The sequence below is a fragment of the Xyrauchen texanus genome, chromosome 31 (assembly GCF_025860055.1).
Source record: "Xyrauchen texanus isolate HMW12.3.18 chromosome 31, RBS_HiC_50CHRs, whole genome shotgun sequence".
Taxonomy (NCBI): Eukaryota; Metazoa; Chordata; class Actinopteri; order Cypriniformes; family Catostomidae; genus Xyrauchen; species Xyrauchen texanus.
Window position 1 is genome coordinate 19,065,417 of NC_068306.1, and position 26,982 is coordinate 19,092,398.

A 26,982-nucleotide genomic window follows, 5' to 3' on the forward strand; every position below is an offset into this window, starting at 1 on the left:
ATATTTAGAAGAATATTTCAGCTCTGTAGGTCCACACAATGCAAGTGAATGGGTGCCAAAATCCACATTAAGGGAACACAAAAGTAATCATTTGACTCCAATGGTTAAATCCATATCTTCAGACATGATACGACAGATGTCGGTGAGAAACTAATAAATTCTCCTAAACACCCAGTAGGATGCGATATGCACAAAGAACGTGAATCACCAAAGACAGAAGAAGAATGGGAAAGTGAAACTAAAGTGGAGATTAACTGAGCAGGGAGGAGAATTTATAGTAAAAAAAGCTTACATATTCATCTGTATCTTACTCACGCCTATCAAATCGCTTCTGAAGATTTCGATCTATCCACCAGAGTCGTCTGGAGAACTTTTATGTTGCCCTATTGTGGATTTTGGAGCTTCAACATTTTGGCACCCATTTACTCTGTATGGACCTGCAGAGCTGAAATATTCTTCTACAAATCTTTGTTTTGTGTTCCGTGGGAGAAAGAAAGTCATACACATCTGGGATGGCATGAGGGTGAGTAAATGAGAAAATCTTCATTTTTGGGTGAACTATCCCTTTAATGACAAATTTTGCGAATTGCAAAAACATTATTATAAACATAGTTCTAGCTCTAATATCTGATTGGATGCCCCACATTTTATGTTTTATATATTTTTGTGCAAATTTTATTTTCATATTTTATCTTTATTTTTTAAATATAAATACCTATTTTAATTTAAAATAGATTCTTTTTAAACATTTTTAAAATAATTTTAATTATTTTAATTACTGATAGGTGAAGCACTTTGAGCTGCACTTGATGCATGATGAAAGTGATATACAAATAAAAATTAATTCTTGCAGTTATTTCATCAACTGAAATAACTTCCCGGAAACAGCCCACAGTAATGAATGTTATGTAAAAATTGTTTATTGTGTTTTTTGTGATTATGATTAATGAGTTTATGTATATTATCATTATAAAATTATTCATCATTTTTTTTCAATTAATTAACAAATAATAGATTTCTACTATTGGTGTCTTTTATTATATTACTTTTTACATTGCATATAAGCAGTAATCCACTCAATGTCATCTGCTACAGTGATGATTTTTTTGTTTGGCACAACGTGAAGAGCTCTCAAAGGCTTACTGCTTTATCCGAAAAACAAAACTAACCATTGCTTTTAGTTATAGGACAAATTTCTTGCCATGTTTACAGCTCAACATGTGCAATTAGACCATTTTTGAGAAAATGTAGTATTTCGTCAACCATAATATGTGACCTCATTTGAGAGCCGCTTTTAAACTGGAACAGAAAGTGTATGACCTCAGCATTGAGAAATGTTGAAATAGAATTACTGCAAAATTTTTCCCCAAAGATGATCCCAAATGACCTGAGGGAATGTTTCTGCCACTAATAGAACATCAGCCCTAATGATGTGGCTTACAGATTTGAATACACAATCTTACTTGACAGACTACAATGACAGAATGAAAACGCTTTAAGCTATGGTAATAATGAGTATAACCCCTGAAGACACCTGGTCTTTCTTCCTTCACACTGTGAGAACTTCAAAATAAACAAATATAAAAATACACACATTAGGATGAATATAGAAGTTGCAGTATGCCTTCATTGGCAAAACACACCTGTTTTCCAGAGATTATCAATGACTATATATCCTTACTCCAAATACTGGATGAGAACAACTGTCTTTGTGTCCGTTTATCCTTTACATTGCGTGTCTGGATGTTGCCTCTAATTTGAATATTAGATCTTTTTTTATGAATATATTTCTAACTGTAAGTGAGTAATGGCTGTTGTCTGAGCTCAGAAAACAATATTTAATATAGTTTTCTTCTTTATTTCCTGCATAATATTTTACAGCCGTGGTCATTTTAATGTGTCTGTACACTCACATGCACACACAAACCGCTCTGTCATTATTCAACAAGCTTTTGTCATCCACTGTCTGTTGACCCCTAGGGCAAATCACAAAAAATAAAAAATAATAATAATAATAATAATATTGTACTTTCACAGACAGCTTGCCCTTAACCCTGTACTGGGGTTCCAAGCTCAAACAGTAAATAAAATAGCCTGGGGTTTATCTAGCTGATTCCAAGCAGAAGATTTCAGCATATCATAATTTAAACAACTACACAGACTCAAAAATAAAAGTTTAATCCATTTTTATATATACAAGAATGAATCCGTGTTGGAGCCATGGTGCAGTGCACATGCTAGCAACATGGAGCTCTGGTGCTACCTGGGGTGCAGGTTCGCATCCACACTCTTTATCACACTACCTCCCTGTCTTTCTCCATGCTTTAGAGGCATTAAAAAACCTTAAATGCCTACTTGTGTATTGTCCTTACATTGATGCCACTGTGGGCGAAGCCCCTGCGGAAGCGGGCGGGTTTGAGGTGGGGGTACTCCTCTGTACTGGTCACCTTGATGCCCCACACTTTCTTCCAGGCCTCGTACAGCTGCATATGGATGGGATACACTCCAGAGTGATGGGGAGCCACTGCATAACCCATGTTTGTGGGAATGCCATGCTCCTGAAAGGAACACGTTAGAGATCATTTAAAGATGAACACATTAAAGATAATTTATGATTGAAGATACAGCGCTTCTACTTCAGCACTACTAGTCCTACATGGTGGCATGCCATTCAGGGTCCAAAACTAACACTAGCTAAGTGCCAAATGCAAAGAAAAATAAAATTAAATAAAAATTACTACCTAAAGCTAAAGTTAAGAAGCACTTTAGCCCCCCGATTGCCATCCCAAATTAAGAATATTAGTTGATGTCAGTTGGGCTTTACTTGGGTATACTTAGGAAAAGTAAGGGGCTTTATGCAAAACTGAATAGTTTTTAAGGGCATACTTAAAGAGGCCCTAATATGCTTTTTGGGATTTTACCTTTCCTTTAGTGTGTAATATAGCTCTTTGTGCATGTAACAGGTCTGCAAAGTTACAAAAACAAAGTCCACGCAAAAGGGAGTTATTTTCTCCCACAGAAAACACTGCTCAAGAACTAAAAGAAACGGCTAGATTATAGTCCAGCCATTTCTTCCGTAAAGTATCTACATCACTACGCAACACATTTGCATTTTCCTGCCTAAGGGCTACTTTGGCCTGCCCTCAAACAAATGTAGTTATAGCAGAGGCAAGGATGAGTTGGGTTAGTGTTGTCGCCATGTCGAGAAGACACTTTTTTTTATTAAATGTATTTTTACCACTATTCCTCAGCAGTACAAATCACAACTAATGCAGATTTTTAAGACAGTTACACCTGAAAGATGGTGCGGTTCCCACTTTGTTGGGACAATCTGGTGCTTCAGGATCACAACCTGTATGTTTGATTATTTGTGGATTTATCTGCTACCAAGAGTTCAAATGCAGAGTTTTGTGTTGTAGCAATGGTGTACAGTGTATGGTCCCACTTTTACCTACAATTGTGTGGAATTTTGTAGATTGTTTGTCATTCTTACTATCATGAATAGTGATCAAGTGTGGAGAAGGATTTATTTTTACAAACAGTAATATTATATCTGCAATCCACAGTAATGCTTGACTAACCTGCTATTTAACATTATTGTTTTGGTAAGGGTTTACTATTCAGCTGTGGGCCAGCTTTTACTTAAAAGTGTAACAAAATTGTCAAACTCATGAGTCTTTTATAATTATATAATTTCAAGCTGTAATGTTACGGCCGCAATCAGTAGTCCACGGCTAACTTGCTCACTAACTCTCTAATATCCCCGGTAATGACCAACCAGGAGTAAGCCTCTGTTCTCCGTTCATATCTCATGTGAAAAAAGTTCGGCTACACCCATTCCAGCAAAAGATGACTAACTTAGATGCACTACGTGTCTTTTACTTGAAGCTTTGTTAGGTTCACAGTAATCAACAGTGTACTTGTAAAGAAAAGCTACAAAATTAAAACTCACCGCTGTGAAACGTCCTGCTCAAGTTGTGCTTGCGAAGGTGGTTTAGGTGTTTTGAACATTAAAGTATGTAAACCTATTCTAGTAGACCCCCAAAATAAAATTATGAACCTGTAAATTAGCATAATTTGGGCTCTTTAAGTAAAAAATAAATACTTAAGGAAGATCGTAAGGGATTATGACATCTGTAAGTTGAGGTAAGTGACCAATTCAAATCAAAGATATTTCAATTGCCAACTAAAGAAAACATCTCTTGCAACAACTTTTACATCAGTCGTAAATTTACCATTAGAGGTGTGTGGAGTATTACCAACATATGTGGAGTATCCCTCACATTAAACCATCAAAACTAAAATATGATAAACAAAATCATGGGCCTTCATGCATTAGAGACCAATATTATACTATTCAGCACTTTTGGATTTTTTTTTTTTTTTTTTATTAATTAATAGGATTTGGGAGACACCAATTCTAATTTTGCACACTAAATAGCAGGGAAGTTGGGATTCATCCTTAATAATATACTAACATTATGCAACACATCTAAATGCCTCCTAAAAATCATTTTGACACCAAGATCTACAAACTATCATCCACAGACACAATATAAATAACACACACACAAGCATCACATCACTGATCATTTCTTCTAGAGTTTCACCTCTGCAAACTTTCGGTTGAGCAACATCTGTTCGGCCAGCACAGACTGGTTGTGGAAGAGGTGCGGTTGCATGTGACTCCACATGTGAGGGAACCACCAGAACTCCTTACTGTAGGATAGAAGGAGGTCATCTCCCAGATCTTCCTCATCTGTGCCTGAAACAAATTTGTATACACCCAAACTGTGAACAACTCATCTCAATGCGGGTTAATGTAAAGTGCTGACATGCCTTAAATTCCATAGCTGTTTCTATGGCAATCACTTACCAGCATGGAAGAACTTTCCAGAGAATCCAAGGTTAAAGGTAAAATTGGGTACATGGGTTCGGAGTTCGTTCTGTGTCTCCAGTAGTGCCTATGTAATAAATGATGAGTTTAGCAACTTAATATTAGTATACCCAAGAACTCGGAAATGACAGTTATAACTGATCATGAAAACAATAACTGCATCAATTCCAAAACATTTCACACCAATTGAAATCCAGTCACAAAAACGATATGCAAATATGCCAAATTAGACCTCATTTACTTGTGATTGTCATTTATGTAGTACAATTTGTGTCAACACTGTACACTGTGACTTTCAGTCTAGGGCAGTCTAGAGACAATTTAGGATGTTTAGGATTTATTCTCCTTTCAAACAGCTAGATGGAACACAACTGAATGGACACTTTCACAGAGTTTGATGACATTCCTGCAGGGTAAATTTACCCCCCACCCCCCCCATTTAATGTATGTTTACGGCACTCAGTATGTTCACTAGTTTTAAAAAGGCACTTGCCGGCCATCTGTAAAAGCAGAGTCCTCCATTAATTGGTCTGCATGCAAAACTCAGGACGTTTACACAGGCAAAATGTGTAGGCCTTTACGAAAAATTGTTGGAATCGATTAAATTCGAGGATTGCACCTCAGATACAAATGGAAATCCACCCATGTGTCCTCCAGAAAATGAGTTTGAAAAATATTTATGCAGGAATCATAAACGACTGTGATAGGTGCATCCTGAAAAGTGCTGTGAAAACAGCTGACACATGACAACGCGCTTTATGTGCTGCTTCAGCTGAAGTCGGACAATAATTTACACATGAATAATGATACTGAGAAACTAATAGTCTTTATAATAGGTTTATATTTTAATTTTAAAGTTAAAGTATATTCTGTGTGGTAAAATTGCCCAAGTCTTGGTCGGGGCATTTCCAATCTTCTGAAAGTTGACAGAGATATGTCGTGTCAATGGTGAAATTAGAATTTCTTTTAGGTAAAACCTCGCTCACTGTAGTAAATCTCTTAACGGTTTCCGTTACCTAAGAGAAGTGTCTATGGGATTATATGCAACAACCTCAATTAATTCTATCAGGTAAGGGGAAGAAAAAAAATATATAAATAAAAAAATAAAAAAATATCACACTTTAAGTGTTATACTTAGGGGAAACACTAAAGGTGTTTTATGCATCTGGGCCTTGGGCTTTAATCAAAGTTCCAAACAGATCCACATACAATGGAAGCACCTCAAACAGAGCTTTAACAGGGCAAAGATAAATGGAAGGAGTCATGCAGTCATGTGGCCACCCACACAAGTACATTTTGGAGGAGCTTCACTTAGCTGTCATCCTTCAATTATTCAATTACACATTGTGTCATGTACATTCGGACAGATAGATGAAGACTTTGGTTTGACTACACAAAACCCAAATGAAGCTTGATTAAGAAAGACACCTCTGAAAGACTATGCAAGGCAGGGGTGGGTTAGAGGTGCAAGACGTTAAGATGCATGTATAACTGTGCAGAGAACTAATTGCCATGTCAAATTATGAATATTAGTAGGGGTGTAGGATATACAGGTTATAGGATAAACAGATGTACAGTTTATAACGATGCAGAGAGCCGATAATACTGGGCACACTTCTGGTTAGTGTGTGTTCCTATTAGATCACTCTCCAGCTTGTTAGTGATTTCTCATATTGCGAGACCGTCAACTCTGTACTCCTGCAACAGTTTTTACAATCGCTAAAATGGTCTGAACTGGGTTCTCCCCATCATGAAAAATTTCCCTCGGCATACTATACTCTTCAATTGGTTGTATAATTGAAGCCATTTTTTTTTCATTTTTAGAAACCTCGAAACTCTTAACTTATACTTAAGGTGAAGTTTTCCTAGCCTTAACCTTTCTGCAACACCCTCAAGTTTAAGGAAACTTGAGGGTGATCTTAAGGGAAAATTAACCTTAAGGTACTTTATGCAACTGGGCACAGTTCTTCTAGCTTATTTACATGTATACATGGTGGACGAAGGCGAGCTACAAAAGCACAGTGGTAGAGTAGCGCCAGAGGGACAGTGTAAGCATGTCTCTTATCTGGTCATCTTCTCTGTTTGCTTCATTACCCCTCTCAGATTTGTCTCTGCATCTGCCTCTCATTTGATTTGTTTATCATGCTTGTTTTTGACTGCTTGTCTCTCCAGTGTGACTCAATCAAAAGACTGATTCATATTTAACTGCTCAGAGGTCCACAGACAGAAAAGACAGCTTTGATTACGTTTGCTTTCTATCCCTATCCTCGGCTGAACATCTGCATCGGGGTGCTCTGAAGATGAGAGACTCACAAGGAGGATGCAAAAAACTGCATTTGAAATATTTCTGCTTGCGGCAAGTATTTGAATGCCCTTTGAACAGTTGTAAAAAATAATAAAATAAAAAAAGGAAATGGAAATAAGAGAATGGAGCTCTGTACAGAAGACATTGGAGCATTGAAAAAATGGACGACTGGAGAAGTGGCAATGGGAAAAGTGCTGCCAGACTAAGGAAAGCTTGGTAAATAATATGAAACTGACACCAGTTTTGCAGTATTCTGCTTCAGAGGTGCTTTAGAAGGAGAGAGACATTTTTATATGCTGCCAATCTGTCTTGGAGTCTTTTGCTTTGAACCCCTTTTTTCTTGCCAATTTCTTTATGTACATTTCCCTGTTTTTAAATTCCTTTCTTTCCTTGCTTGCAGTACATCTTTCGCTCTATGTCCCATTCGCGCGCTCTCTCTATGCACGAGCCTCGATCACAGGCAGAATAAGCAGACAGGTGGATGACACAAAAGAAATAAAGAGACTTAGAAGAAAATGAGAATGTGAAGAAGAAAATAAGAAGACAGAATAAGATACAGCTGTTTGAATGTATATTTGGCTATATGGCCTGTAATTCCAGACAAAGAATTGGCACAAAATGAATTCTTAAAATGTATGAATATAAATGCAGTAGATAACACAATCAAAACAAGTGGCATTAAAAGAAAGATAGCACAAGCACACATTTTACTATGGCCAAGTACACACTGCAGCTAAATTCGGTTGTCAGTTGTCAGAGATTTAGAATTATTTTGGCCGATGAGACCGGGAAAACCCATTTGCCGTGAATGGCTACAAAGATTTCAAGTCAAAGGGGGAAACACCAGCAACCTTTTAAAAAATATTCAGACACATCCCACTGCTTCCGCAGAACACACATGGGTTAATGTCAATTCATTGAACATAACTGCTTTATCTTAACATTTACAGATATACTGTTTCTCTGAAAAATCGAACGTTGCACTCATTAATTTTTTTCCAATTACAAATGCAAGGTCACAGTAACTTTGCAAAGAACCCTTACAATTCAGTACACTTGACATTGCGTTTATTAATGCATATGGAGAGTGCCTTCTTACATTACCTAGTTGAAATCTCTCTACAATAACGCCAATATTCTAATATTGGCTATGATGTTTGAGCCCCGCCGGTTTTGGCACAAAACTGTTCACTATAAAAACATGTGCACAAACACCATTTCCTCAGAATTTCTTTCTTAAAGACAGCAATCATCTCTTGTCTAGAGCCCTCTACCTTCACCGTCGATGTATGAGAGTCAGCGGGTGGAATCTTCGTGGGAAGACTTTCCGCTCCCCTGCAGTGCTCCAGGGAACCTCACTGCTTGATGTTTCGCTGGTGAACGGGCCTCAGCATACTGATTCCCTGCAGCGCTTTGGCAGGGTTTGTGTATCCTTACAAAGCAACTGTATGTATATTGTGTGATATAAATATATATATATATATATATATATATATATAAAAAAGTGTCACTTACGATTTCACGTTTTTTTAAAGATGTCGTTCTGTAAGTGTTCCTTGTGCGAGAGGCACATCCCGCTGTCAGATCAGCATGAGAGCAGCGTTTACTGTCCGTGCTGTGCCCAAGCAGTCTTCCTCTGAGGACAGACTGTCCTCACTGCGAGGTCACGAGTCTCAAGACGCTTTGCTCTGAAGGAAGATTCAGCCTCACACGCCCTTCCATCCACCTCTTCTGTGATACCCGAGGATTCACACTCGATCCCCTCAATCTCAACGAAGCGCATGTTTTTTGATACGCTATGTGCGAGATGAGCTCCGGCCTTCAGAAAGAGCGGGCGGCCTCGTCACGTTCAGCGGTTCTAATGTTGGGGATAATAATGATGATGTCATATCTTGCTGCATCATCAGTGGATGATGCTGCCACCCCTCCCCCAGCGAAAGAGAGGAACATGCACGCGACACTGACAGGGAGATGCTTCAAATTCTAACAAGGGCGGTTGAAGAGCTTCACCTTGAGTGGTCTCCCCCAAAGGAACCTGACAGTCTTGCCTCGATGAATGGTTTAATCAGCAGCGTCCTGCAAATCTGCCCCGTTCTTTCCCGAAGTTCATAACAAACTGTCCTGGTGACTCATGCAGTGACCCAATCCTCTCTAATGTGGATCACAGGGAAGAAACGTTATGCCCAACTACCCCCAGTGAAGGAGGCAGCAGCAGCACACCTCTGCCCAGCGAGTAATAGGCAGTGGAAATCACACCCCATACATCCTTCCAAACAGTGTCGACAAATGTTCGCACTGGTGGGAAAAGCTTACTCAGAGGCAGGACAAGCTGGATCAGCACTCCACGCAATGGCAGTGCTCCAGGTATTTCAAGCAAAGCTTCAAGCAAATGGACGAGCATGGCTTCGATCCAGAGACATTCAAAGAGCTCCGCACTGCTACAGACTTAGCACTGCATGCCACGAAAGTCACTGAGCAGACCATCGGCAAGTCCATGGGCAACCTAGCAGTTCTGGATAGACATATATGGCTGAACCTCACCGAAATGAGTGATAAAGAAAAAGCCACTCTGTTGGATGCTCCAGTGTATCCAGCCGGCCTCTTTGGCGGCTCTGTGAATAAGTTTGCTGAGCGTTACATTGCGACTCAGCAGCAGTCACAGGCTATGAAACACTTTATGCCCAAATGGAGTATATCAAAGCTGGTTCGCCCTCGCTCTGTTTCAAGCTAGCACCTGACTAAAAGCCCCATACCTGCTGCCTCACCGACACCTGCGTATCAGCATGCGCAGCAAAAACGCTCTTGATGGGCACAACCCTTTGAAGTGGAAAGCAGAGCCTGCGGTTCCTCGTGAAAAGCATGATAGAGATTGTGCTAAATTGTCAAGCCCAAAAAGGGTTTTAAAGCAGTTATTTTCTTGTCCCAAAGAAAGACGGTGGGCTTAGGCCGATCCTGGATCCGAGACATTTAAATTATGCATTCACAAAGTGCCCGTTCAAAATAATTACTCAGAAACGGATCTTATCACATGTATGCCCACATGATTGGTTTGCGTCGATAGATCTGAAGGATGCATACTTTCATATCCAAATTGTTCGACATCATAGAATGTTTTTGAGATTCGCGTTCGAGAGAACAGCGTATCAATTTAAAGTCCTGCCCTTCGGACGGTCTCTGGCTCATCGCACATTCTGAAAGTGCATTGATGCAGTTCTGCCCATCTGAAATTGAGCGGCTTGTGCATCTTGAACTACCTCGATCATTGGCGGTTACTGGCACAATCAGAGTCTCTGTTATGCCAGCACAGAGACTTACTGCTTCAGCAACTAAACAGCTTGGGCCTCAATGTGAACTGGGCAAAGAGCACGCTCTCCCCAGCCAACAAATCTCCTTTTTGCCTTTGCATTGGGTGTTATGGCGGTGGCATCCGCTGCATGCCACAACATGCTTGGCACATGCACATAACTATATCCCACTGCTGTAAAGCTGCTTTAGCACCATGGACGAAGCAAGCTGTCAGGTGTAAAGTGGTGACTATGGATGCTTCCAAAACAGGTTGGGGGGCGGTGTGCGATGGACACCCGAATTTCAGCACCTGGACAGGGGCAAAGAAAGTGTGGCACATCAACTGCCTAGAGTTATTGGCTGTATTTGTAGCCTTAAAGGCTTTTCAGTCAGAAATAGCTAACTGTCGTGTCCTGGTTTGCTCAGAAAACATGACAGTTGTGGCATATATAAACCAAGGCGGAATTCATTCACCGCCACAGTTGAGACTGACGCGTTGCCTGTCTGATCAGCTCTTTGTATCCTATGGAGGATGCACGAAAGGAATGTCCATCTCCAAGCAAAGACTTTCTCACTGGATTGTCGATGCAATTGCACTGGCTTATGAGTTGCAGGGTAAGATTTGCCCAATTGGTGTTAAAGTACACTCAACTCGAGGCATGGCCACCTCATGGCATGTCCTTACAAGACATGTTTAGCAGCAGGACGGCCTTCTCAAAACACATTCACAAGGTTTTACAACCTAGGTGTAACAATCACTCTCTTCACAAGTCCTCTCTGTTTAGAGCGCTTGCTACTCATTGGCCAAAAATATATATACTTATGCTCCTCACTTTAAGGATGAGTGCTCCCTGCATTCAGGCCGTTGTAATTTACCATAAGTCACAAGCACTTACATTATAAATAAACTCAGTTACCGATTGGGTTCTTGAAGTTATTGCATACTATATGACTATAGTTCATCTGCTTACTGCGGCACACTCGGTTGGTCACTGTCCCACAAGACTGCGGCGTCATGCTTCCTTTCTGGGAGGTTATGTTGTGTAGTGCGGCGTGAAGGGATTCTGTTCCCCATATGTGTTAATAAACACAATGTCAAGTGTAATGAGTCATAAGGGAACATCTCGGTTATGTCCATAATCTTGGTTCCCCGAGACGAAGGGAACGAGACATTGCGAATGCTAGCTGAACTACAAGAGTTTTTGAGGCACGAGCGATGTGCTCCTTGTTCTGTCAGAAATTCTGAGGAAATGTGTTTGTGCACCTGTTTTTATAGCGGACATTTTCAAACCAAAACAGGAGGGGCTCAAACACCATAGCCAATATTAGAATATTGACATTATTGTAGAGAGGTTTCAACAAGGTCATGTAAGAAGGCACTCCCCATATGCGTTAATAAATGCAGTCTCGTTCCCTTCGTCTCAGGGAACCGAGGTTACACACTTAATTTGCACTTATAGTTCACGTCCCTGAGCCCTGCGATCAAACTGGTGTATGTGTAATCTGCACTCATGCTGCTGCTTACCAGGAGACTGGGGTTGAAGCGGTTGTAATAATGATACAGTTGCTCAAAACAGTTTTTTTCATTGTAACAATATTTTTATTTTTATTGTTACCAACATTTAAATAACCACAGAAACAAAGTAATAAAAGTTTTAAGCCATTGCCGTTTGAACTGGCTGATTTGATGCAGCAAAAGTTTTTTATTTAAATTTTTTTTTACATCAAACTAAGAATGTATTAGGTAACAAGTTAGTCCTTTTGAGCATTCTCTCTGTTCCTCCATCAGTTATTTTCACTGCTTCCAGAGCAACAAGTGGAATGACTAAGTGCAACTATGACAAACTGTGTTAAGAATTAACAGTATCATGTGGTATCGTGATAGTTTAGATGGTATAGTCTCGTAAGATATGAATATAGTATCGTGACAACCCTAACACACACAGTTCGATAAAAAAACGTGAGTGACGACCGAATTCCACAACCAAATTAACGCCCAAAAATTCAGGTAGTGACAAACACATTTTCAGAAAGAAAACTAAACAGGTAGTTGTTATGGACCTGACTGATTGTGAATCTGAGAAATGTCTGCCTTTGTATGTGTCTTTATTCATTAATATATTACAGTCTCTCTCTCCACTGTAGTTTATCTCATCAGTCCTGCAGTCTCGGGACAACCTGCATATTACAATCCAGTGAGAACACACATGCTCTTTAACAACAGCCGCATAAACGTGCATAAACAAAACACAGCGAACTGGTCAATGGCATCTAAAGGAAACAATGTCAGAAGATAATATGTCTGTGGTAGATAAACAGCGAACACAAAATGGGATAAACTGGTGGCATTCATGTTTCACAAGTGCGAGACACTGAAGCTATGGTTATCACTTGTCAGTCATCGCAATTGTGGGGGTCAGTCCTGTATTCCGTACACACATGGAATGAAAATGTTGGGGATTCACTATATTTCACGCATTTAAATGTGGTTGTCACTCCTGAAACCTTTTAGTGTGTACATGGACAAAAAGAACTTTAAGTTTAAAATTATAAAACACGATCTAATGTTCAAAATTAAGCATTTGGACATTTTCTGGTTAGTGGAACATGTCCATAGTTAATGTGAAAAAACTATGCATTTGATTCCTCTGCTAGGACAAGTGTGTAAAATCAAGGGTAACAGAAATCATCCAAATTTGGTGTTGAGGAGAAGTCAATCATAAAATTTTTGCAGATGCCACTTGGTTTAATATTTTGTTAATGCAAAGATATTAATTCAATAAGTAGAGATAATATCAAAGTACTTCTTGGGGCAGTGAAAACACAAATTATTAAAAAATAAATAAAATATTTATTTATACAAGCTAAGAAGCTTCGATTTATTTCTGATTCACATAAGATATGCAATACCCACCTTGACGTCAGACACCTTCATGCGTGTGCCTTCTTTCCCAACAAAGATGTCATCAATATCCACCAGTATGTAGCGCTCCAAAGACAGTGACAGACGCTTGCCTGTCAAGAAACTCACTGCGTCCACCAGCACCAGTTTGTGCAGCCAAAAGTTCAGGTTATTGCCAAAGAGTACCCGCTGAATGCCATCGTGAAGACCCAAATCCTGTACCACCGCTGCATGAAGAGGTCCTGATGCTCCACCAGCCTCTGTACTCCGGCCATGAGCAAACAGCACAGGCTCGTATGTGGTGTGGTTAGACTGGAAGACAGTCCAGTCATCTCCAGGTAAGGGACCGTGCTCCACCTCACGGGCCTTGGTGATGAGCAGAAGGGGAGACTTGGGGTTGACACTACAGTCCCTTAAACCCAGATTAGAGTGCAGGAATAGAGGAAAACCCTTCAGCTGGGCACTCTGCAAACTGTTCTCATTAGCCTTTCATGAAGTGTTGGAAAGAGAGCAGAAGAGAGGACATGAATGGTAAAACAGCGATAATTAATATACATTATACATTATAAAATGTATTTTCTCAACTGATGTTAGTCAAAAACATAATACAGTTTTACATGACTATTTTACAATCTCTTTCTGATCCTTAGAAGAGCTAAAACCAGGCTGTATACTTTAATATGAAAACCTCAGTTTTGATTGCATAACATTTGCCTGCCAGCCTAGTTTGCGTTTTGATTGTTGTACTGGTAGTGTAATTCTTAACCAGAAATTACACAAACACGATTAAAAAAAAAAATATAATTTAAATAACACTGACTGATGGCTTCAAAACATACATATTCAATTAACAACCTCAGAGCTCCCATGTTAAACATCAATTTGTCCATGGAGAAACTGGGATTTTACTTCCCATTTTCAGAGTCAGTTGCACTCTATTGGAGTAATGTTAGTGTCCCGCTGAGGCACACATCCTTTACGCTTAACTCTCATAGCTTAAGTAGTGCTCTCCTCAATGAGCTGCCTTGTGGCAAACATAGGTATCTGAATTTGTTTAAACACTTCACTCTCTCAATGCATCTGTGACCTACATAGGCAGTCTATTCTCTGCAGGCAGTCTATTCTCTTCTCTGCTCAGTTGAACCTGTGAAGCTTTATCAACTGGTGATGAACTGAACTTTGAGTTGAAAAACACAATGAGCCTTACAATTTGGGGCTGCACCCAAGTTCTTTAAACAGTCAATATTCTACCACCACTGGTAGTAATGAAACCCTCTGGATGAATCATGCAATTTTTAAAATGTTCCTATTTGACAACACATTGAAACAAGCTGAAAATGCAAGTGGAAGTGATGATGTCCATCAGTACCCATCGCAATGGACATAAACAATAACTTGCCCCAGTCTCTCCCTCTTTTCATAATCCAATATCTCTGACACTTTTGTTCCAGGAAAACTTTTAAACCCATAACTCCTTCAAAGCTTGCCATCATTTGTTTGACAGTGTTGTATTATTGGTCTGAGCCAAACAAATATAGTTGCTCTGTTCCAAAACCTAATGAGATGTCTTGCTGTCTACTGAAGACATAGTCAGCTGCCTTCAAAGGCAGCATCCTAACAAAAATGAAACCTAAGTGATTTATTTGGACCACTTCATGGGCAGTAACTCAGAGGGGAGTCCTGGGGAGTCCTCCAACAGAGTTTGACATTAGCATATTGCAAAGCTAATGGCACAATACTAAACATGGAAATAAATAATCCAATAGAGTTTGCCATTAGCATGTTGCTAAGCTAACAACATAATACTATATTAAGCATAAAAATACATAGCACACAATGCTCACAATAAAATAGTCAAAAAACAGAGCTAGTGTATTTGGGATGTAGACAGCACCTAGAGATTATGCCCCACAAACCCATCTTTGGAACAATCCCGGGGAGCTTTTTTCTATGTAAACAAGTGGCATAAATGTGCAGCTCCTATCTACGTAAATGGGGAAAGACTGAAATCTCTAAAACCACTGGTCAAGTTTATGATCAAAGAAGACGTTTCAAATCAGCAGCTAAACCCGACAACACTGTTTTCATAAATTGTGCTTCTTTGCCTCAAGAAGCACAATTTTATAATTAAAAACAAAATATTCCAGGCTTGTATAGCTAATACATGTGCGTTCTTGAGTTAACTAACAGACAATGTCTGTATCTAAAAGCCGATTAGCTATTTTACCTGTAAGGACTTTCTACATCCTTTGACCGTTTGGCCGTTCCAATTTCTCATATTCATTTTAATAGAAGTGCCCTGTCTCTGTTAAATAGTTTCTGGTTTATTCCAATTACACATTAAGTCTATAGATATGGGATTAGTTTAGATATCTAATAGATGGGCAAACAAGAGCTTGAACTTGTAGATGCATACAAGCGTAATTAAGTGTTGAAATGCTGGTGACCACCATGATAATTTAATGTGTTCATACATCTCTCCAAATAAAGGGAGATAAATGGGATTTGCCGTGATGTAGCACTGTCAGATGCAAGTCCAGGCTTGATATGAAGGTAATTATCCATGCTCTATTACTGGAGTGAACTGGAAGCATCATTTTAAGGTGAAAGGTTTGGTCTGCTGAACCATGCACCCGGTGTCTGTTATTAGACATGCTCAATGAAGCTGGTCTAAGTGAAATGAAAGTCAAGTGTAACCCAGAAAAAAAGGGATGCTATCTGCCTGAACAAGTAAAAACTGAATTTCGAGCCAATCAGGGATTGTGGTTGGACTGCTTCTGTTAGTTTGTAAACAGTAGAGGCTCGGGAAAAAACAGCTTAGAGGAGACTGTGAAGCAGGAGTCAATAAAATGAACGAGTGCAAATTTCACGTGGTTCCTTTTAAGATGTGTTGATATCCTTACCCTCCAGCTGCAGGCGAGTCTCTAACAGTCTCATTTACTGGGTTAACCTCCACTAACAAGTAGTGTGCTGCATTCAAGCTTGTGCAAGTAATAAAAGCGGGTCTGGCCTAAGGCAAACAATACATTAAAACAGGGGAAAGGATGTTTACAAGCTGGCACTGACAGATAGCAATGAGTAAAAGGCAAATGTGCAGACACCGCTTGCACTGTAGGACTGATTAATTCGTCTTACTGATGTCTCTTAGTAGCTCCATCAAAGAACAAGAGCCAAGACAATCAACAAGGCAATTCACATGCAGTATTGTGCTATTACTGCAATGTTTAACATAATGCCCCAAGCCCCCTTCTGTTAGCATTATGTCTGCTGCCTGATACTGAATCAGACTATGAAATGTCGCTCATAAGATCAATTAGAGAGGTGTCTGACCCAACGGAATTAAAAGCCACATTAACACCATTTAGTGAGATTATTTGCTATGAAAGGTCAAGCTGTACAACACGAAATGGCTCACCTTGAAGAATCCGATGATACCAACACCATATTCCACACAATACTTGTCAAGCAACTCTCTGTTCCAGGCATCCAGGTTGACATACTTGAGTATGTTCTCGTAGATAACCAGCGTAAAACGGCCCCGGTTCTTGTCTGTGAGTGTAGGCATATCGCCCTTGCCAGGTGCAATCTCTGTCTGGTAGCGGAATCGCCCAGATTCTAAAATGGCCACGATGTCCTGGCCCAACTGAGAGTACAAGCTTTCCACAAAGACCAGCACCACAGGGTCTGTTCGAGACATGTCCGCTGGTTTGGCAGTTCTTGCGGGCAGCACCCTTGCTGATGGAGGGGAGGGAGTTGCCCAGGGATCTTCCCAATCGGCCGTACCTTCTTCTGGGACCACAACACTTCCAACTCCTGCTGGTTCAAACTCCCGTTTGACTCCATATAGGAAATAAGCTGAGATGAGGACACTGACCATGCAGAAAAGGAAGAGCAGCAGCAGGCTTGTCTGCAGTGTGAGCTGACGGAAGAGCCGCCTCACACGCCCACACATCAGCATCATCACCTTGCGATCACACCAATCAGTATGTACACAGTCCTCTAATCACAAGTAAACTGTCAAGTCTATTGTTTGTTTTCTACAGAAAGACAGTGAAAAAGATGAGTTGATTTTGGGCTCCTCCGTAATGCAGGCACTCATGTCACCATTGCAGAGGGTGGCGAGCCTGGCCTGGGCAGGGGACGGCATGGGCGTGATGGGCTTCCACTCTGCAGCAGGGGATGGGCACTGCCCCCACATGCACCAGCAGCCCCCTGCCCAAACCCCTTAGCCCCTTCTCTACACTCTCTAATTCCTTATCTCCGGATGATGTCGACAGAAGATTGTGGACACCAGACTAGTTGAAGCTGGCTTCTTGTTTTTCGGCACTGGATACTCTGGGCAGATCATGCCCAAAGCATTGTAGCTGAATCCCCCAGTTTACCTAAATGAAAAGAAATCAAAGTGTTAATTTAAGAAAATTACTCTGGACTTTATTTCCATTAACAAAAAAGAATACATTTTTACTTGTGGACCAAATAATCTTGCAATTGAATTCTGTACGCAAAGTCAATCCATTTTGAGTAGACCACACAAGTTACTCTTGCGTTACCTTCTCTAAAATATGGCTACAAAAGCCAAACCTACATAATGCTGTGGTAGCACTAGAACCTGAGATTATTTTCACTGAAAACCAAGAGTGTCTAGAGAGGCATTTACAAAGGCAATACCAGGATTATAGGATAATGGTGACAGCTTGTACTGATTCGAGAGGGCTTTAAAAAATTATCCTCACTATCCTTCATGCACTTCAAAGGCCAAAAGAAATTTAATCTTTTCATCATAAATGAAGGGTTTAGTGCAAAGTGTGGCACAGGTGAATAAGTTGACTGCGATTCAGATTAGCACTTACCAAATACAAAACTCAGAATGAGGAGGGATCTGATGCCGATTGCTGCAGGCAGACTAAAAAGCCAATGGTGAGGGCAGTCATGAAGTGGTCAGCAATGTGGGAAAGGACATTGTGGGATGGTACATGGTCACTGCAGGGTTTGTAAATGTCACCAAATTGCTAAACAACTCATCACCCTTAAAAGAGTCACTTTGCTCAGCTGACAATGCCAAAAGCTTTCAAACATTCCTCACACAACTCTCAAAAACATTTCTAACTACATAAAAACTCATGCTGGACAAAAGGACAAGGCGGCAAAAAAAAAAAGGTTCCCAAACCTTTCCCATCAAGTAGACACCTAAACAAACAATTTGACTACTCTGATGACTTAGATGACTACTCTGTTTAAGTGCACAGTGGTTTTGGTGCTTCAATACCACCTTTCAGAGGATGCACGCTCTATAGCTACACATGGCCATCACTATGGTTCCACATGTCATTTAACAACAGGGAGGAGCAAACAATGGTATACAGAGGCTTCAGAGGCAAGACTAAAGAGAAGCAACAAGACATGACATGTCTGATTTGCAATACAAGTAAATTTTCAAAGGCTTCAGAGAGACACTAAATGTATGGTTTATGTGAAAAGGGAGCGTAGAACAAAGATTCAAAGCCTCGCATGGGGTTTGAGGATAAAAATGAATAAAAAAAAAACAGCAGCATAAGAATACACCTCTAAAAAGATGATAAAGGGGAAAAAACTTGCCTGAGAAATAGGAGAACTGAAGAGAAAGCCTTTTTTATCCCTTCAAAAGGTTGCTGGGAGTACAGCATATGAAAATCCTTTCATATTCACAAATCCTGAAACAGATTATATTTTTCCCGTTCACTTGTAAGATCCAATATCCCCACCAGGAATTTTAGGGACTGGCGAGGTTTAGAGAAATGGATGAAGGTGTTTGTGCTGTGTGAGGTAAGGGGCAAGGGGGAAAATGGGTTTTATGAAACAAAAAGTCAAATCTGGGTTCAAGGGACTCAAGAATGCACCAAGTAGCTCCACATCCCCTTTCCTTTACACCAAGATTAAGCATACACCACAATACCTGTCACTGGGATCTCATTGTGCAGAGTAGAGGAACGTGAACAGCAGTCAGCGTGTCGTCAGAGGTCGGATTGCAGTTAGAAAGGTTTCCTATTGAGAGCCCACTCCTTTAATATGCAGAATTCTCAGCTAGAGACGACTGAACCAACCCATCATGTTCTGCATGCTCTCTAAACAGTATGACTCAATTGGCATGAGGCAAGAACCAACACCCAGGAAAAAAAAACTCTTTCAGGACATGAACTGGTTTAGTAGCATACAGCATGGTTTCACTTAGGAGAGAGGGGGAGTTTTATAAATGGTAGGAACATTGCTATTTACAGACTAATTGTTTTCCACAGTAGAAAGAGAGGTGTTTGCCCATTCAAAAATCAATGAAACGCTGCCAGATTGTTGTGGGTGGTTGCCAAGGTGTTTTTATGTGGTTGCTAAAGTGTTCAGAGTGGTGTTTAGCACTTTGCTGTGGTTGCTAGAGTAATGGTGTGGTGTTCTGAGTGGATACAAAGGTGTTGCTTACTGGCCCAAATCCATTCTATATAACATTCTAGTCTGTAGATATGGCTCGTGTCCCCCTTCCCTGCAAATCTTTGGGAATTGTTTTAATCGCCCACCAGGCAAAAGGTCTGATCACTTAAAAAGTAATCGCACACTTTTCCAGAATGAGTAGAGCAAAGTTTAAAACTTAGGGCAGGGATTAATATTACTTAAGTTGATGTTATCAAAGAATGAGCAATAGCAATAGTGATGTTAACTTTGGCAAGCACTACTAACAAATATACACAATTTCTTTACACCCACGTGTAAATAACTTATTCAAAAAACACAAAACAGTATTCCAGCAGTCTGGAATCTGTAATTATATGAATGTTTTTACAAACAGAAATCTATGAATTCAGGTTGTATATTATGAAGGCAAACGAAAGAGAGACTATTAACTGGTTATTTTAATGCAAATATACAGGGTTAAAAATAATCTTCACCCTCTACATTGTACTTTACACTCATCATCACTCAGGATATTTGGCTCTTGGGTCAAAAAAAGGTCTACAGTCTATCAAGTTACATTTCAGGTCTATAAAAAGACACCTGCCGTTAACGTATTTTAAGACTACAGCAAAACAAAAATCAACGAATAAATAAATAAAATGCTGATGGGCTAGAACTAGAAAAAGAGATGAAAAATTTAGAAAAAAAAGTGTCAAGGCATGGAAAAATATGGACCTTGACATTTAGAAACCCATCACCATGTCACATTACCAGCAAGTTTCTTCTGTCTCAGATATTTCTTCGACTTTCTTTTTTTTTTTTTTTTCCGCAGTCTCAAATCTCACTAGACCTGTGAAAAAATGTACCCTGCCTGGGAGTCACAAAAGCCATTTTCTGATGGCAGGATAGTTTCCATAACACTCCCTATCTCAAGGGCACAGCATAGCTTCATTCTCAACAGCTCACGCTGTATTGTCAGCTCTGGCTTTTTCAAATTTTGTTGAGTGATTCTTGAATCATGAGGCCAAATAATGCTTGACAACAACTACAGCCAGAATTCATAACACTAATAAACAATGCAGGCTGTAAGATAGTTAGTTTAAACACATTACTGTACTTCAATGCAAACAAGCCAGTGTGTTAAAATGTTAAAGCTTTGCAATTTCCCTGTTAAGAGTGCAATAAAAATAAATCAGACTGATCTCCTGCATTGATCCGGCACCAAATATAAAAGTTATGGGTCTGGAGTGAAAAAAAAAAAAAGAGAAAGAATATCAACATTCTCAGGTGTTTGCAGGTTCAACCAAGTGATTGTCTCTGTACTGTTGTTAAGTGGAAAAATGTAATGTGGAGCCAATCTGCACATACTAGGGATGTGTTAAACTGTATTTTTCAAAAATCGACTAGTTGGTGGCTTGCTTGATCAACTAGTTAACCAATCATTATTAAAGCAAACACTGTATATTTACCCTGGATTTGGGATTACACGACCCTGACTGGCTGAATTTCTTAGGGGGTGTTGTGTGGGGATGGGCATTTTGGTCATATTTTCTACTTGAGGACTCAAATTGCCGGGGGGAGGTGTGGGTCTAGGTATATATAAATATGTCAGACAGATGTCTTTGGCTATTGCACTGTGTCTCGTTATTGTTCCATTGTCTCATATATTCATTATTATTAGCTGTTATAACGTAGTCTGTTAAAATGTAGGAAATAAATGTCATAATCAAAAAAATTGAATATTTTCATTCATTCATTCTGTTAAGACTCGCTGGCAAACTCAGTGAAAGAATGCTCAGAAAGTGCATATCTCTGCTCTTCCTTCTAGCTAGTATAATTATCTTAATAAGCGTGCACTACAGTTAGCTGAACAGTGCATTTGCCAACTACAGTTGGCCTGACCGGATAGACCATAACCATCACATTTTTAATACGGCATGTGAAGTAGCAAATGTTAAGTAGACTCCGTGTTCTGTTCCATTCAGCTGTTTAAAAGAACTCGTCTGGAGTGTGTGCGCTTCTCCAGACTGTTGAGCACCGTCTCTGCCCCTGGACAGACAGTCATGGTGCGCTGTGTGAAAATCATGACATAATCAATCTCAAAATAGGACCCACTTTGACATGTTTGTGTAGTTTTCACCGAATTTCAAATGTAGTGAAACGTCACAGCATGTATGATCATTATCGATCATTTTTTTCATGATCGATCATTGCCGTCACTTCGGAGTAATCTATAAATGTGCCAAATCCTAGCATTAACACAAGATGGATTTTTACTAGGGCTGTCGATTTAAAGCGTTAATAACGTGCGATTAATTGTACAAAAAATAACGCGTAAAAAAAAAAAAAAATACGCATTTAATCGCAAAGCTTTTCTGAGAAATTCAAGCTTGTAGTACCACCTGTTTACTCCAGAGGGCAGTAAGTGAAATTTCAGCTGTGTAAGCAACACACAGTTTATTACAGTGAACAAAACATTAACAATCCTTCAGCGGACACACACACAAACATGCGTTCAAAACACTTGAAGGACTGCAAATGTGAACCAAGGGATCTCGAGATGTGTTTAAAGATTGAGTATTAAACTATATTTTACTTGAAACAGTGACCTAAACATTTTACTTTTATGACGCAACACACCCGAGACGCGACATAAGCATGTCTGACGCAGGTAGTATGGTCTTTATCTCACAAATATATAATTACCAACACGGTTAAGGAGGTGTCCTTTAAACGGTTACACCGGTTTTACCCAGTCAATCTTTTTTTAAGAAACATGCTCCCTGAAATAGATCCACTTTGCTCCTTCTGTAATGCTGTAGATGAATCTGCCCCTCACCTTTTTTGGGAATGTGTCTACGCTGTAGTATTTTGGAGAAAATTTTGATTGTTTGTACGTACCTCTATTTTAACTAGTTTTTATTTGCTTTATAAAGACGTTTTCTTTGGTTTTCACAGTTTTGATAAGTTAATATTTTCTAATTAATCTGTTTATTTTTCTTGCAAAGTTTTTTTATACATAAGTGTAAATTTATGTCTATAAAGCCCCTATTTGCACTTTTTTGTAAAGACTTGAAATATGATTTAAATAACAACTCCAAAGCATTAAAATCCATTGCACTATGTAATGAATATAATGTCTTGGCATTATTGTAAAATATATATGTAGTATTGTGTATTAGGTATACCCCTGGCTTGTTTCTAAAAAAATAAAAAATGTCTGATGCAAGTGTACATTGACAGGTCCTTAAACAAGCCCTCATAATAAATCTCCAACTGATTGACAAATTCACTTGTGAAATGGATTGATGTGAACTGTATGCCAATGACTGACTTATGATCAATAATATGGTAGTAAACAATACATTGTATTCTAAAGCCGCTTTTTGAATGGTCTTATCAATGATGAACTCTTCTGCCACAAGAATGTAATGCATTTTCATTATCTGAATATTTTTTTATTTTATATAATTTTTTAATATTTAAAGATGTATAATTATTGAATCATTATAAATTGAATTATTGTTATATGAGGGGCTTTCTCAGCAAATATTTGTATATGCGATTAATCGCGATTAATTAATAGGGACACCATGTAATTAATTAGAATTTTTTTCGATTGAAAGCCCTAATTTTTACGTTCACACTAGATAAGAGTGCAGCAGAGTGGAATAGAATGCAAGAGTCGGTTTTTAAAAGGTGGACCAGTTTTCACCAGTTTTCACTTGACACACCATCTTAAAAAAACAACACTCAAAAATCAGTGTAACACACAACATAATGTAATGTCCCATTGTGACCCATCCCTATCTGTATCTCGTTTGTGCATCCTCAATCTCTCCCTTTCTTGTTTTATGTCAAAGCAAAGTAATGAATAGGAAGTATAGGATGATAAAAAAACAGCTCAAACACATTCATTGTCGCTCTGAAACACTTCCTGGAACAAGTGCCATGCATCTGTGTGCCAGGACCACAGGACAATGTCTGGCAGGTCGCCCTGGACAGCTTGCTACGTAGGCCTATAACCCCTGGTAAAAATTATGGAATCACCACACTTAGAGGATGTTCACCCAGATTTTTTACTTTGTAGTAAATAAACTAATGCTGGTTCTGATCACCCGTGGTTCTGTCAGAAACTTATGCTAAACCTACAATAAAAACAGGGATTTTAGGTGAAAATGAATAGTGATAGAGGCTGTCAAGTCCCTATCATTCTGCCTAATAATATGCATTTATGTTCTATGTAAGAAAGTAATTCATATGGGTTTGGAACAACATGAGTACAAGTAAATGACAACAAAATTTTCATTTTAGGGTGAACTATCCCTTTAATGTGAATTAAAAGATGCTTTACTTGTCATTATGCTCAGCTGAGGCTGAAAAAAATTATGTTCTGTTCTGTAATATATGATGTCTCTTCATAGAGCTCAAAACAGCCGCCGGGGAGTGGGGGGGGGCATACCCAGAGGACAGGCTAAATCATCTAATTTGTTAAAGAGACAAATAATCAGCTGCAAGTCACTCATAATAGAAGAGCAACATTCAAAATTATGACTTTAGGAGAATTGCATCTGTAAGACAAAAGGGAAGGAGGGCTCAAAACAAGCATTCTTCAAAAGTTTTTCTTCGCTGTTAGAACGTGCCAGTAGTCGTCAATATATTCATATTTGTAAGCAAAGCATCTGCTCTGCTTGTGTCTGCTTTAATTAGATAGTGTTTTTGTTCGAGAAAATTGGCATTAACCCAAAAATATAGTGTCACATGCAGAATTTACCCCAATACTTAGCCTGTGTTAATCATGATGACAAGGTATACATCCTTGAAAGCATCACTCGCACTGTTATGGATTGTATCTGTGCAGGTATGCCATTAAGACCAATGCTGCAAACACATCTGCTTCATGACACTTCCAGGAGTGCACAAATATCTTTTATGCACCTGATATCAACAAGTGCACAAAGAACATATGAATGACCACTTTGAAGTAGCCATCTGTTTATTAAAGTTACTTTTCCACACCATTCAAAATAATAGATGGCAGTCATGGAATTAGCCCACAATACAAAAAACATATCATTTCTATGCACAAAGATTATAAATTAACACTAACTTAGCCCAATTCTATAAAATTATTGTTTAGCTTACTTCTGAAAAAAATCACAGGGAAAATTCCCTGTATTAAATTAAACTACCAAATGAAAAAAGCATTAAATTACAAAATAAATTACCAAAGAAAAAAATAACATTGTTAGCCCTATATACTTGCCTTTTCTTTACAAAAACTTAAACTAACTTCACTCTGTTCTGTAATGAAAAAATTCAGCTGAATGACATTCTCAGAATGTTCTACACTTTTGTCATAAACTATCAGAACTATTTGTCCAATGCAGAGTTCACTTTCCAAAAGGTTTCTGAACCATTTAAATCAAACCCGCTTTTTCTAATCCTCGGATCGCATTTGCTGAGCTTCTTCAGAAAATGTAAACTGCAGTATGACGCTAAAATGAATTTAAGATGACAATGAAGTTCAGTTGGTCGTTAAAAGTTGCTGGAAAAATATGTGGGACAAAATGCAGTTGTGATGGCAAAGCTTTAGATAAGATGATTGCTTAAAATAGCCTATTGAATATCAGGAATGTATCACATGTAAACCCTGATATTACACTGCATAATTTTTAATTTTTATTTATGCACGGATTGACGGTCTCAGAAGCGGAGGCAACTGAGACCTGTCCTCCCCACCCGGACTGAGGTGAGTAACCACGCCACCATGAGGACCTAGTAAGTAGTGTGATTTGGGCATTGCAAAATTGTGAGAAAAGGGGATACATTTAAAAAGGCTGGAAAACTGTAATGTAAAAACAAAATATGACTTGATATACACTTAGAATTGACTTACATTATAAGTGGACTTAAAGAAAATAAAATGCCACAAAAATGCCTGGCCCGTTTAATTTTTTTATTTGTATTAATGTTTTGTCAGATATTAAACGAAACAGGATAGGAGAGAGAGGGATGAAATGGACAGTCAGAGACAGAGCAAGAGATAAAGAGACTGATAGGATAAGAGCAAACAAGAGCTACATAAAAAGACATCTCCATTGAGCAGATTGTTTGGTTCAACGGGTGCAGATGCTAGTGGGACAAACGGTTAGCAAACTCCTCAGGGCTTTGAACGCTGAACTGACAAACAGTATTAAATACCCAAAGGGCCTAGACACAGCACAATCTGGGTAAGGTCAGCGGAGTGTAATCCTAAATCCCTAATCCTGTTTATCAGGGCTGGACCAAATGTGCCAATGAAAACGGCGAGATGAATGCACATTGAGTGGACAACATGAAACTTGAACCTTCACTGCAGACACCCTTTTTGTGCAGGTATCACAATGTTTTTAGCAGTCAATTGTCTCTAGAAAACCTTGTTTAATGGGTTTATGCTCAAGAAATCCCACAAGATCCAAACTTGAGATATAAGGACTGTTAAGATGCGCTTTACTTTCTTCTGTGACAGAAATGGAAGGGACACTTGAGTTGGCGTTATATATGAAGACACAGTTGTAGCACAGAGAACAACTAATCAATCTTCCCTGCTGGTGGCTCCAGTCTCAAGGGCTCCCATTCTTTAGCATAAGACTGCATTTGCCCTTGCCAGGCCAGACGGTGTGTGCTGAGCTTCATCCTCTGTGCTTTCACACCTGCCATCCACACACACACACAGCAAATGTTTATATAACTGTACTGGTAAACACTCCAGCCTGTCAGCACACAGTGTGCTGCCACTTTTCTGCTGCCTGTGCCAAGTTTAGGGACGGTCTGACTTGCCAAGAAGATCCACGCAAATCATGGGCTGTATTCAGCAATCTCTGTGCATCCACCATACTGCTGATCTAATGTCCGTCCTAATCAGTGGGCCTAATCTCCTCCTTCACTGGGAGCGCATTGACCCTGAGAAGCCGGACACCAAAGACATGCAATCATACACCCTGACCATTTTACCACAGGCGACATGGGATTATGGGTGGGGAGGTGACGCACTGCTCAACTCCTAAAAATGAGGATTAAGGGTGTTGGGCCGAAAGGAAACTGGGATTGGGAAAAAAATATAAGTTTGGAATTAAATAGTAAGTTAAATGTACTTTATTTTAAAACAATTTAAACAATAATTAAATAAATTGT

The 26,982-nt window shown here is 39.2% G+C and overlaps 1 protein-coding gene across 1 annotated transcript in view; it reads right to left on the bottom strand.

The window, feature by feature from the left end:
* The window catches only part of LOC127625089 (bifunctional heparan sulfate N-deacetylase/N-sulfotransferase 1-like), a 132,927-nt gene that overhangs the window by 16,522 nt on the left and 89,423 nt on the right, over positions 1-26,982 (bottom strand). The window contains exons 3-7 of the mRNA XM_052100155.1: positions 16,805-17,771; positions 13,402-13,875; positions 4,877-4,964; positions 4,611-4,765; positions 2,373-2,558 (exon numbers count right to left, since the gene is read on the bottom strand). Of these exons, the coding sequence (XP_051956115.1) occupies positions 2,373-2,558; positions 4,611-4,765; positions 4,877-4,964; positions 13,402-13,875; positions 16,805-17,350 (1,449 nt within the window). The 5' untranslated portion in view covers positions 17,351-17,771. The remainder of the gene's footprint in view (positions 1-2,372; positions 2,559-4,610; positions 4,766-4,876; positions 4,965-13,401; positions 13,876-16,804; positions 17,772-26,982) is intronic.